We start from the raw sequence: 14,933 nt of genomic DNA, 5'->3' as shown, positions 1-14,933 counted from the left end.
GACTCGAAACTTAATTTTGTCTCTCATTTAAATAATGTAACAACAAAGATCAGAAGATTCACTGGTGCTATTGTAAAAATTTCTCGTTCAGACTGGGGACTTTCTAGACGTACCATGAGAATCTATTATAATGCCGTATTCCTTCCTATGGCTACTTATGATGCAGGTGTATGGTTTCACAGGCTTAGAACTGTTAAATTTCGATTGAAGTTGGCTACTATGCAGCGTACAATATTATTATGTATGTTAAGAGCTTGTCATACTGTTTCAACTTCTGCACTACAGGTTCTTGCAGGTGTATTGCCATTGGACCTTTACGTAGCTTACAGAGGTCTTTGTTATAGGTTAAAAAACCAACTATCAACTGAATTTATGGGTTTGGTTCTGAATATTCATTCAGATATTAAGCAAGAACGTAATCGTTTGTGGAATGAAATGATAAATCTATGGCTGACACGCTGGGATACGTCGTCTGTCGGATCTGTTACTAGGACTTTTTTTTTTTTCCCTGAGGTGACCTTTTATGTAAAGCAGAAACCTGTTTGGTTCTCTTTAGATTTACATACATCCTTCCTCTTAACAGGACATGGATCTCTTAACGAAAAACTATGCCGTTTTGGTCTTTCTAGAACGGAAGCTTGTCAATGCAGGGAAAATGAAAATTGGAGCCACATTTTATTTGAATGTCCGCTGTATAATGACTTTAGAGATGTTCTTTGTTCATCAGTTTCTACACTCTCTGATGGGTATGAACCTTTGCTGGTGGGAGACAAGAATTCTTATGTTGTTCTTCAGCAGTTTGCATCTGATGTTTTCACAAGAAGAAGAATTAGTTATACGGCTACGAATAATTCTACTCCTTTGTCTGGTGGAGCTACTCAATAGGGAGCAACATTCCCTAAAAAATTTTTTTTTTAGGGAATGTAACGAAGTATTTTTTTTATTATTTTATTTTATTTTATTTATTTTTATTTTTTTTAAACACCACGGAAAAATTCCTTTTTTTTTTTCTCTCTCTCCTCTGGAGTGGCCCCCAGAGGAATCTGGCCCATCTTTTGCCAACATCAGGTGGGTCAGAGTCTCGAATTGAGACAGTGTGAGCTCCATTGAGACTGGCCCACCTTCCCGTGGTGTGGACGAGTAATCTGTCCAGGTGACTGATGAATCTGGGTAGCCAAACAGTCAGACACAACAACAGAACACACAAACATACACCTCTTATTTCTGGCCCTTCTACAGTGGTACTGTTCTTCGCAGCTATACAAGGCGGAGATGAACTGACGTTCTAGGTGCCGCCCATTACAAAAACACATGTGTACCAATCCAAGAAGATTTCTTGTGTCAAACAAGCCTTCCTGTTTCATTTCCAATAGACTGGCAATAGGCTTTGTTTAGGCCCTTGAGAGCACATAGTGTCTGTGAATTTTACACCAACATTGGTTTTAATTTTAAAGTGCCAGAGACATTTGTGCCCAGCAGAAGCATTAGCCTATCTTTTCAGCCTTGAAACCTGGTGCAGACTGCTTCATGGGCAGTGAAGGTTTGTGATGGCAATTTCTTCCAGTAAAGCCCAGTCTCATCAACATTAAAAATTAGATCAGGCACATAATTACTCTTCTCTACAATGACTTGAAATTCTGCAGGAATGCTGTAACTGCCTCAGCATCTGCACTTGCTGCCTTGCCACTTAATTTCACACAGCAGCACCTACTTCGAGATTTAAATTGCATGAACCATCCCTTGCTACCTAAAAATGTCTCATCACCACTTCTTTTTTCTTAAGATCTTCAAAAATTGACTTTGCCTAATCAGTAATGACAGCTTGAGTCAAAGGAATGTTTTTTTGATTCATGCCATCCACCCACATAACAATAATTTCTCCATTTTTTCTAAAAGTTTACTTCTGCTATAACTCACTTGCATCATACTGTCATAACATGGTGCATTGACTGTGTCTGATCATCTTCCATTCTATAAAATACCTCCATCTTTTTTTCCAACGAGATAGATCTACGTGACCTTTTTGCAACATTTTCACATTCACTTGGCTTTACTGCACTTCTCTTACTAGACATGGCTGCTCTTATTTTATAAATTTTTTTATTAAAACTCATAAATTGACACTGTGGAATAGTGGCCCAACAATAGTACACCAACAAACAAACTGAATGTTCCTCTCCTCTTATCTTCAGCCACCTCATCCCCGGTTGGCTTAGATGGGGATAGCTCTGATCCCTGATTGACTCTGCTGTTTCTTTACATCATATCCAGTATTTATAGTTGCACATTTTTGAAATTTTTTATAGTTTTTTGATAATTTTAGCCTTCTGGTTTCAAATCTATTGTTATTGTGAATTGTCACAAAACAATCAGGCATAAACCGAAGGCTACCTGTATGTGGATACATCTCTTTATAACTATACACCTTAAATGAGACCAAATTGAGTTGTATAAAGCTCTTAAAGAAGAAAGTAAACTGAATGAGATTGAATTTTTCATTATTATAAATGGTTCCAAGACTAGGGGACCATAAATTCAAATTACAGCAAAAGAAGTTTGGACAAGATTGCAGGAAGCTTTCCTTTTAGCCATCAAGTTGTTAATTAGTGGAATAAGTTGCATCCATGGGTGGTTGAGACTGACAACCTGGGGAAATTTCCAAGGTCAGCTGGTTAGGTACCAATGTGAGGTGGATTGTTGTTGTTGTTATTTGGTTTTTAGGAGCTAAGTTTATTAGCAACTAATGCCATATTGCTCCAGAGATATGGATTGGTCATTCCCTGACCTTTCCGCATCCTCCGTATTTGGTGGCCATGGGCTCGAATCCCAGTCTAATCAAGAAGCATGTGCTACGCACTGCTGCTCCTGCCCACCTGGCTACGGAGGCGCCTGTGAGGTGGGTGTCACCAAGTTAGTTTTTATTTTATTATTTATTTATTATTATTTTATTAATTAATTATTATTTTTTTTATTTAACTGATGCAGCAAAAGACTAGAGCTTCCTTGTACTATATGACTAATACTAATGTTTTTTTTTTAAGTTTTTACTTTTTGTCTAATTTCAGTGAACTTGATTGTTGTTGCTCAAAAAATTATATAGAGTGCAGTGTTGTTTGTAATCTGTAATGAGAATTGTGTTTGTTAAGGTGATATTACATAAGGGTGTACAGTAAACAGCATATAAAACCAGATGGGCTGAGTGCTTGAGGAAAAATGAGGTGAAAATACTCTGGTATGTTTTTGGATTAAAGGCATCAAAAAGTTTTATGGTGTCACTTCTTGATTTTGGGAAGTTGTCTATCAGCCAGTACAATGTGTAATCAGTTTCTCCAAGTTATCGGCATTGGTACCTCCTACCTAATGGTTTGTTCAATCAAAATCTGCAGTATAGCCATGTATACTGATAATTATACTTGATAACCTTGACATTTCAAAATGACTGTAGGCATGTTGTTTTACTGCAGGGTGAAGATGTAGGAGTAATAGTAACAGTGACTGGATACTGTTTTCAAACCATGTCTTTTGTTACAAATAGAAAGGATTGTGAGTGTGGAACAGATCTTACCCAAGACTAGCTGCGAGTAGCAGACACCCTTGGCAAATTATGCAGCAAAACTGTAAATGTATGCTGAGGTTTTTTGGCACTTTAGGAAACTTCCTAGTTAGGCCTGTATGGATGGGTTGTCCCCGTGGTGCAGTATGGATATAGGGTTGGAACAAGCATTGGTAGTGCCTCCCTATAACAATTGTTCAAAGTAACCATCTTGCATAACACAGCAGGCAGAAGTACATCTTCAAATGCTGACTTGGATGTGTTTCAGCATATCTTTGTCAGTGATTGATAAAGTTCGTGACATGTAATATTTTAGTGAGTTTCTCCAAATTATCAGGCATTGAAACATACATTAGCCGCTTAAAATGTCCCCAAAGGGAAAGGGAAAAAAATGCAGAGGATTAAAATCAGGAGATTTCTGTAGCACTGACACAGCACTGCTATGCCTTAACCCACTTCTTATATAGGGTGTATTGTATGTATTCAGCAACCAAATTTACACTTAAAACTAGAAGTCTAGATGAATGTCATGCATTCAGCAGTAGTAACATTTCATTCATGAACAGTGTATAGGCATTGGGACATTCAAGTATTTCAATATGGACAAGTAGAAGATACGGTCCAACAGCTCATTCCATTATAATGCCAGCCAAAACATTAATTGACCACAAAATTTGATGGACTATTCACAGATGAAATGTGTTAGCTATTAAAGATGCTGCTTTTCTTGATCTGTGCTTCATCTGTCAAAAGAATGTAACCCAGTATTTTGGGTACACATCATCCTGTTATAGTAACCAATCACAAAACCCCCACATGACGATAATTTGCAGGCCACAACCTTCATACATATGAGTATTAGAAAGCTTACTATCTTGTGCCATGTAACCAATTCAGTTGGTGATAATGCAGCCAGAATGATCACTTGCTACTCAATGCTTCTTGTACAGTTTCCTTTGAATGTGGTAGTGAGCTCCACAATGTCTGGTGTATGGCCATCCTTCTGCTTGTGTGTGTGTGAATTCAGCTCCCTGCTTTCTCAATCTGTAGCCTTGACCGCAAATTGAAATGGGAATGACATCTATGTCATTCAAATATCTGGATGATGATGGGTGTATTCTGGAGTGACTGAAGTGGCATTGCCTTCAAATACACCTAACATCAAGGAGGTGGCAGTATTCCTCCAACAGGTATGCCTTTATTTTTATGTATTTGCTCTTCCCAAGTGTCTTGAACTAACTGAAGAGATTTCAGAATCACTGAGTTCCTTAAAATTTACCAGTGCCTTAAAATATTATCTACCAGTGAAAGCTGAGTGAGTTAAGCATGGCAGTGGTTGAATCTAATTAGTACATGGAGAGATCATATACATATTTGCTGAAGAGTAGGAAGTGATGTCATAAAACTTTCATGCTATATCTTGAAAATGATGCCTATAATCCATAAATTCCTACAGTATTTTTGGTTTATTTTTCATCATGCATTCAGCCTATTAGATTTTCACACTCCATTAACTGTACATCCTATATGTAGATACTTTCACAGTGAGAATTCAATAAAAGTGTTAATTGAAATATGAATTTTATGAAATTTCCTCTAGTATATAATAATATATAAGCATCTCTTGTTTCCTTTAGGCAAAAATCCATCCATATCTGAAAATAATGAACAGATTTTAAATGACTCTGATGGAATTGCAAAAGTTAAGGAAGAAGTCACTGAAAGTTCCTCTTTAGTACCTCCTCAGAATAGAAAAGTGGTTTCCGAAACTGGTAAACATACTTCTGCAATTTTAGAAGGAAAACTTGGAAATTCAGAAGAAAAGGCCAAAACGTCATCTGATAGACAAAATGAAAAAGAAGATTTTGAAATTGCTACAAAAGGTGAAATAAAAGAAAATGAATTAATTAATGATAAAGAACAAACTTTAAGTGATGAAGAACCAGTCAGAGATATTCACACATCAACTTCAGCAACACAAAATTTAGTACAACCAATATCTTTATCATCAACCCCAGAATCCCAGAAATCATTTATTTCTGCTACTATGCTAGAAACTAATATACTTAGTACTTCTAGTAGTTCAGCTTTCATAGAAAATATAGAAAAATTACCAACTTCCACTGTTAATCAGCTAAATGAAGAAACTTCTTCATTGAGTCATTTCTTACAAACTAGCATTTTTCCTGATAAAGAAACTGATGTGGTTATGAAGGGTGAAACTAAATCTTCTACTTTTACTGTGATTGATGGAACTACAATACCCATTGTTGATAATGGGGATGATTTTGCATCTCCTGATATATACAAACTAAGTGAATCATTTAATTCTGCAGTAGATTTCACACCGCACTTTTTACCAGCTCATCCATCAGATATAACTGCAGTAGATTATTCTACAGGTGAAGTAAGTATGAGTCTCAGTGTAATTATTACACCACCATTATCAGAAGATGAAATAAAATACAAAGCTACTGAAACTTCATCATTTGATACTAGTAATTTAAAATCAGGAGTTACTTATATTGTTGAGAAAACTAAGGCAGAAGGAGTTAATGAATTAGGTAGTTCCATTTCTAAATATTCAAAAACTGACAATGAAGAGGTGAATCCTGGAAGAAATAAATTTGACCACATGACGTCTACAGGGGTAAAAAATTTTACAGGGGATATTGATACAGAGCATAATAAAGTAAAAAGTATTCAAGGTACTGAGAATGGTAATGCAGAAAAAGGAGAATCAAATGCTGTCACTAAATTTAATGGGAAACAGGTTAATAGTATAAGCTATGATATAAATAATATGCCCAAAGAGAGTGATGGAGCAGTCTCAGTTATAATAGGTGTAGACCCAACAGATTTAAATATTCAACAGAATGATTATTCAACTGAGAAGGAAATTGTTTACAGCAAAGCATCTGAACAGGTTCAAAATGGCATACCTCTGATTAGTAGCAGTTTCAGTTATTTAAGTGAGCATAATAATAAACAAGATAATATTAAACATGAATCACAAAGAAAAAATAGCTATGTATTTCCTCACACTGAAACATCTGTGGGTGAAATGGTAACTGACTCTCTTAATAACATGCATTTATGGAGCAGTATTAAACTTGAGTCATCATCTCTAAGTTCAATTGATATGCCAGTTTCAGATATTTCAAATAAGGTGCAGGTGGTCGAGAATGGAGTTGAACACTACAAATTAGACAAAAATGGACATAAGCAAGTAGCATCTAATGATATATTGCTGACACTGAGGCCATTACTTTTCAGTAGTCAGTTTTATCAAACAAGCACACTTTTAGAAAATCATAATACACTAAACAGTTTTTCAGTAGACAATGATAACTTTGATAGTTCACAAACAGTAGGATTAACATCTGCTCTTGTTTCAGAGAATGATGATCAAAATCCAGTCTTTGGCAAGACAAATAACTTGTTTGAGAAAACATATGATACTGAACTTCCAGGTTTAAAGGAAGCTTCCCAAATCGATTCAACAAAAGTACAGTTGGTGTCAGGTGGACATTACAATGATGATGATGATGATAAAAAAGCTGAAATATCTTCTTCAATATTAACTTTAGGCGCATTTGTTACAGAGGAAATGAATTCAAGACATGATGAAGTGAGTGAAAACTACAATCCACTAACTGAACACAAAGTTTGGGCTAGATCTGAGGTCAGCAACAGTGATAATGAAGATGGAAACATGCAAATAATATCTCTACTCAGGAACTATCTTGATGCCTTCATTGACTTTGTAAGTACTCTTATTTTCAATTGATATCAGTATATGTTACCTTTATCAATTTATATTTGAAATTATTATGCTTGAATGATTGTTTTAAAATTAAGTTGATACTTTCGAAGTATTAATGGTTTGTGATTTCTGATTTTTTACATTAATTTCTCATTATTATTTTAATATAAAAATGAAAATAAACTTTTTTATTTAATTAAGTGAGCCAAAAAGATATAATCAGTATGAATGATCAAACTCACATATTTCATTGTTGTATGATAGCACAAAGTTTGCAACCTCTGTGGTAAAAATAAGTTGTGACTACTGTTCATCCTTCCATCTCTACCATGATGATTGATATCACTTTTGCTTCATTCAGCAGATCTTGAAAAGTATGCTGACATGCATCTGTTACTGGACAAAGTTCAGCAAAACTTATATTTAGGTGTGTTCAAAACAGTATCCAGACTCCTATGATATAGGGTGATGACTTAATCTCTTCAACCTTGAACAGTGCACTTAGCTCAGCAATTTTTCCATTCTTGGAAGTGCTTCTGAAACACTAATTTTGAAGTTGCTGGAAATTGAGCCGTTGTATTTCTTTTTGTTGTTTGTAAATCATCAAATTGACAACCTTTCACATTTTTTTCAGTCTAGAAATGTGAATCTATATCTTGTGAATATGGGTATTCTGGACTTCATTCTGAAGTCCAGAATACCCATATTCGCAAGATTTTTTGGTTTTTTGACAAGGTTTTTTTTGGATTTTCAGAAGGTATTTTGGCCAAACATCGTTCCATTTTTAGCCAAAAAATTCTCTACAAGTAGTGACTAATGTGATGGTGCATTATATCATGTGAAGCAACCAGTTTTTGGAGTTCGTTTCAGTTTTCCCATTTTTTTCTTTGTACTACATTATGAAAGAACCTTAGAATTTCAACATAAAAAACTCTTTGTTAATTGTTTACCCTGTTGAGGTGTTTTTGTGTTATATAGTGCCTTTGCCCTCATATAAAGGAAATGTTAGCAACATTACTTTCTATACTTTTTTGTGCTGGGGTCAATTGCAGAGTCCCCATATGCTATTTTAAGATCAAATGTTTTACTTGTGATGTTATTCTAGTCATTGTCAGTCATAGTTATATGCATGGGCTGAAACAGATTGTTATGCATGCATATGGCTAGAAATGTAGGAGGTGATAGAGATGGCACTGAATCACTTAGATCAGTGGTGTCCAACCTTTTCCTGTACGAGGGCCATATTCAAAGTTAGATTTGTTTTGCAGGCTGCACAGAGTGATTCGAGAAAAAATTGTGTCACATTTTCTATATCTTGTTACTCGTAAAAGGAAGTTTCTATTTTCATGTTACCGTTTTTTCTTTTCAAACTATATATATAAAAAAATGCAAATTCCCAGCACTTTTATATGCAACAAATCTGTCAGTAATTTATTTTTTAGATTTTATTAAAATTATAAAAATATGACTTACTTTTGTTTGTTTTTTTTAAATACTTTACTTTTGTTTCTGTTTGAAATACTTCACTTTTGTTTTTAAAAAAATACTTTACTTTTGCTTTTAAATTCTCATTTTAGAAAATTTACAACCTGAAAAGGATCACTGCTTTTCAATATTAAAGTCAATAAATAAATATAATGATAGACTAAAATTGAAATATTCGAAAATTTTATTAAGTACAATACAAAATAACATTTACTGGACAAAACTTAACATTTAATGAGATGATTGAGGCTGGATATCTTTAAATAATTGTTCAAAATTTGGCTGCAAATTTGTGACGCCAATCTCAATACATAATGAAGATTATGTCCTGATGGTATTTCTCCACTTGTTCTCAAAACCTGCACTCCTGAACTTACTCCCATTCTATGCCACCTTTATTCACCTTCTTATTCCAAAGGTGTTTTTCCTTCTGCTTGGAAATTTGCTCATATCCAGCTAGTTCCTAAAAAGGGTGACAAATCCCTCCCATCCAATTACTTCTACTCTTTCTAAAGTAATGGAGAAATCACTTGACCGTCAACTCTTAAACTATCTAGAAACTTTCCGTCTGATCAACAATTGTCAGTATGGATTCCGTCAGTGTCGATCCACAGGTGATATTCTGGCTATGTTATCAATTTATGGACAAATTCAATGGAAAAGTTCGGTGAAACAAGCAGTTGCTCTTGACATCTCAAAGGCTTTCGATCATGTTTGGCATAAAGATCTTCTAAACAAGCTTCCATCTTATGGTTTGCCAACTGTTCTTTGTAATTGGTTATCCAGTTTTCTCTCTGTCTTCTAACTTCTCCACTAATGCTTGTGTCCCTCAAGGTTCAGTTCTTTTCCTCCATTCTTTTCCTGTTGTATATTAATAACCTTCTTTCATTGATCGGAAATCCTATCCATAGTTTTGCTGATGATAGCACATTGCATTCCACTTTACAATTTGAGAAACCTTGCCCTGCTCAATCAGCTTCAACTTCTCGAATATCTGCAATCAATTCCTTAAATGCCGATCTCCAGGTAATTCTCCACTGGGGCAAAGACAACTTAGTTGATTTCAGTCCTGTCTTATATCTCGCAAAAAGGATTCTTCTGCTCCTATGCTTATCTTTGGTGACACTCTGATTTCTAAGTAAGATGATATATCTCTTTTGGGGATTACCCTGACTTCTAATCCCTCTTGGCACAAGCACATTACAAATATTGCTTCCTCTGCATCTAAAAAACTTGGTTTTCTCTTTCACTCTCGGCATTACTTTTCTTCCAAACAGTTGTTCACTCTGTACAAATCGCAAATTCACCCTACCATGGAATATTGTTCCCACATCTGGGCGATGCTTCCAAAGGCTTCTCTCTCTCAGGCTTCTAGATTCCATTCAGAAGAGGACAGTTAGGTTAATTAATGACTCATCTCTAACAGAGTCTCTCCACTCACTGTCTCATAGACGTACTGTTTCTGCTGCATGCCTTTTCTACAGGTTCTTCTGAATTTGCTTCTATAATTCCCGCTCTATCTTTCAAAACCGTCTGAACACTTGCCACCACCAACCAACATACATTTGCTGTCCAAAAACTCACAGAATCAACTTTTCATCTTCCTCATTTATTCATTCAACTGCCGTTTTCTGGAACAACCTTCATAGATTCCGTCAGTGTTATTTCCTGAAAATTACAGTCTACAGAAGTTCAAGTCTAATGTCAACAAATATCTTCTTTCGTCTTCTCAATGTCCAACCCGTGCACAGTACTATAGGTTCTAATACCTCTCGCGTTTGGGGTTTTCATATGAAAAAAAAAATGCTCATCTGTTATTCTGTTTCTTTTTAAATATTTATTTGATTTTAAGAGTGAAAAAAATCTGCTTGCAAACATATGTTGATCTAAACAAAGTAGCCATTTTCATTGCATTTTATTTTATTAGCGGAAAATCTTCAGATGGGAAAGCCTTGTAAAATTCAAATAGTTTATTTTTGCAGTCTATATACTTATATTTGAATCATATTTTGGCTTGAAGATCAATAATTTCAAGTTGCAACCTGGGATTGTAGTTTTCAGCCATAGAAGTAAATGGGTGAAACAAAAACTTAAGTTTTTTCATGGGATTTTATATCAGAAAATCGACTTTGAAACTTGTCAAAAAGTAATTGTAATAACGAAAGGAAACAATTCTTTGGAAATGTGTTTCTCCTTTAGCTCAGTACGACATTCATAGTGAACTAAATTGCCTTGCTCAAATGGAATTTAAATAATAACTTATTCTTAAAAGATTTGATGTCACCAAACAAATCAGAATTGCAAGATCAAACAGCCACTCCATGTTTGATAGTTGTTTTATTGGTTTCTCTTTTTATGTGTTGCAACATTCGGTGATGTTTCAATAGCCACATTAAGGCCATGTGATCTTGTAAAATTTACAGTTGAAATAACTGCATTCATAACTTGTTGGGCCAACCGGGCTAGCCGGGTGGGTAAAGTGCCTGCCTGGCAACCCAAAGGTCGTGGGTTCAAATCCTGCTTCGGGCTTGGATCAAAGTACTGCAAAAACCTTGGGAGGTGCATTATGGCCACAGAAGCCGATGCGCCAACAACTACCAAAAAAAAAATAAAAATAAAAAAAATAACGTGTTGGAGATCCAATACTTTCCCCTAAAGAGCTTCTTGATGCACAATGCAGTGAATTCCAACTGAAGTTTCAGCTCCGATATCTATCATTTTCTTGGTTATTCTACACCTAAGTCCAATGTTTTTACCAATCATATTTTTCGCACTACCAGTTGTGACTCCTACCAGGTTTTTAATATTTAATCCTAACTTTTAGATAGATTGACAAAGATTTCCACCTGTAGTTGTTCCGTACATATGCTGTAGATCAGCTAAATCTTCAACTGGTACAAACTTTTCATTAATTCCACATATGAAGATTGAGGAGTTGGGATGTGTCATTTACATCAGTATTGTCATCCGTGCCACACTAAAATATTTCATTTGTTTTATATTTTCCAAAAGTTGTTCGAACAAATTCTTTCCAATATCCTCCACTCTTTGCATAATTGTTTGTCGAGACAAACTAATGTCTTGTATCATTGTTCGTTTCTCCGGACAACTTTCTTCCACAACTTTTAACAAACAATGCTTAACAAATTCACCATCATTGAACGGTTTACTTTCAGAAGCGATCAAATGTGCAACTTGATAACTGGCACGTATAAACGTATATACTGATACGCTTGCAGTATGTTTTGTGGTTTTTTTAATTAATTTTGTAACTTTGAACACTTTTCTTTTCGCAGCACTCCTTTATGTTGATCATAAGTTTTATGATTGGAATCAGTGTTATATTCTTTAAAAATTCAGTCTTCTGACACACCAACACACTGCTTTTTCGTGGTAATCAGTCAAGAAATAGTCTTCAGTCCACCTTGGATCAAAAACACGATACTCCAAATCGATTTTCCCCTTTTGGAACATTTTTAAGAATGATTTTTTTTTAATTCAATGCAATGAACAAGCTATATCAAAATACATACCTGTATTTAGCATACATATAACTGCACTGAACCACATGTACATGTTTAATACAGTCGAGCTGGACGCTTGCATGCCTGTACACGCAGTGGAGATCAATGCTGTTTTAGTTCACTTTCCACGCGGGCCGTAGGTTGGACACAACTGGCTTAGATAATCATGCAAAACAATATATGTCAATTATGTATTTGCAGCACACTTTGGAATGTCCCATTCTCAATGTGATAGGCATTTCTGCCAAAAATCATCCAAATCTGGCAACATTAGACACTAGTCCATGTTCAATCTTGGAATTTCCTGAATTTCAGGCTATTATATTTATTTATTTGTTCAAATAATTACCGGTATGGAACTTGGTTACAATGCAGAGATATATTGTAACAAGTTACTATTACATGTAACAAATTTTAATGCACATCTCTGATCTCATTAGGTATATTAGTTGTAAAATTAGATGATAATACATATTAGAAAGGACAGTGTCAGTAAAATATATCTTAAAAATATCTTAAAATGTATCTTAAAAATTCTATATAAATAGAAATTGTAAAATAAAACTTGCCTAAAATACCATATTTAGCGGCGTCTCCGTAGCCAGGTGGGAAGGAGCAGCAGTGCGTACCACACGCTTCTTGATTAGACCGGGGTTCGAGCCCGTCACCACCAAATATGGAGGATGCGGAAAGGTCAAGGAATGACCACTGCATATTCCGGAGCAATATGGCCTTAGTTGCTAATGCTCCTAAAAACCAAACAACAACAACAACAACCATATTTAGCATTAGCATTAGTAGAGGCATTTGATGCAAGAAACCAAGCTTATGCAGCATCAGCCAAAAAAAAAAAAATAAAGTAAAATAAATAAATAAAAAATAACCACTTCCACTTCACCCCTCTGTTCGTTCGAAATACCTGTCCAGCTGAGCCTTAAACTTATTTAGGCTATCAACTTCCACGACAAGGGATGGAAGTCTGTTCCACCTACCAACCACCCGCTGGCTAAAGGCAAATTTCCGCACATCTATCCTACATCTGTCTTTCCTCAATTTGAATTTATGCCCTCTCAGGTGATTATTCTGAGCAAGAGGAAGAATCCCATCAGCATTGAGCATGCTCACACCATTCAAGGCTTTGTACACCTCTATCAGATCACCTCGCTGGTGCCTAGTCTCCAGACACTGTAATTCGCAAAACTTAAGCCTTTCTTCGTAAGAGCACCCCTTTGTTCCATTCACTAATCTTGTTGCCCTTCTCTGTACTCGTTCCAGCAGCTCTACATCCTTCTTGAAATGAGGCCTCCAGGCCTGTATACAGTACTCTAGGTGTGGCCTTATACAAGGGATTAATCACCTCCTTATCCCTGCTAGAAAAATTCCTATATATCATTGACAATACACCATGAGCTACTCTTGCAGCCCATCTGCACTGCTCAGAGAACTTCATATCTGCCTGCACAACCACCCCCAGGTCCCTTTCATTCTCTACTACTGTCAGTGTAATACCACAGAGTTGATACGTTGCTCTGGGATTGCTGTTTCCCATATGTAGTACTTTACATTTGTCAATGTTAAACTTCATTTGCCACCTCTCAGCCCATCTGCTCAACCTTTCCAGATCCTGTTGCAGCAGCATAGTGTCAGTAGTGTCCTTGACAACCCTGCCAACCTTCGTATCGTCTGCAAACTTGGACATTAAGCTTGATATACCATCATCAATATCATTTATAAATACAGAAAACAATAAAGGACCCAATACTGAACCCTGAGGGACTCCACTAATAACATTAGTCCTCGATGAGCAGTGTCCATTGATTACCACTCTCTGTCTTCTCCCCCTCAACCACCCCTTTATCCATAGCAGCAATTTGCCTCCAATGCCACACTGCTCCAATTTGTGTAGCAGTCTTCCATGTGCAACAGTAACAAAAGCCTTTCTAAGATCCAAGTATATAATATCAAAGTTATTCCCTGCATCCATTTCTTTTCTGACTGCATCATAGTATCCAATCAAATTGGTCAGGCAAGACTTCCCCTTAACAAAACCATGCTGTGTCCGAGCTATAACTGAAGTCTTGTCTAGATGATCCTGCAGTGCTTCTTTAACCAGTGCCTCCATTAATTTCCCGGGAACAGAAGTTAAACTCACAGGTCTATAATTACTTGTGTCAGTCTTTGATCCTCCTTTGTGAATTATGGTTACATTTGCACATCTCCAGTCCATGGGTACCTCCCCTGAGTCCAAGGAAGCTCTCATAATTATGGCTAAGGGTTTGCTTACTTCCTTTGCTGCCTCCTTTAATATAACTGGATAGATCCCATCCACCACAGGTGCCTTTCTTGTGTTTATCTTCAACAATTTCTCCTCCACTTTACTCTCAGTTATTACAAGATTCTCTAGCTTACTGCCAGAGTTGAATACACTTCTGGCATTCCCCTCGCTGAATAACTCCTCATGTGTGAATGTCGATGCAAAATATTCATTTAGTTTGTTAGCTACCTGAGCAGGATCATCAACAGTTGACCTATCGATATCAAGTGGACCAATCTGATTCATCCCCTTCCTTCTAGAGTTTACATAAGTAAAGAACTCTTTGCTGTT

The 14,933-nt window shown here is 36.0% G+C and overlaps 1 protein-coding gene across 2 annotated transcripts in view; it reads left to right on the top strand.

The window, feature by feature from the left end:
- Tango1 (transport and golgi organization 1) overlaps positions 1-14,933 on the top strand; it is a 528,108-nt gene that overhangs the window by 70,447 nt on the left and 442,728 nt on the right. The window contains exon 5 of one of the 2 annotated variants that reach the window (XM_090376510.1): positions 7,159-7,319. In XM_090376510.1, the coding sequence (XP_090232636.1) occupies positions 7,159-7,319 (161 nt within the window). Of the gene's footprint in view, positions 1-5,190; positions 7,320-14,933 lie in introns of both variants that reach the window. The other variant, XM_090376509.1, reaches the window with a different exon arrangement.

The sequence above is a fragment of the Mastigoproctus giganteus genome, chromosome 6 (assembly GCF_048544385.1).
Source record: "Mastigoproctus giganteus isolate SK-2022 chromosome 6, ASM4854438v1, whole genome shotgun sequence".
Lineage (NCBI taxonomy): Eukaryota > Metazoa > Arthropoda > Arachnida > Uropygi > Thelyphonidae > Mastigoproctus > Mastigoproctus giganteus.
This window is presented reverse-complemented; position numbering and strand designations above follow the sequence as displayed.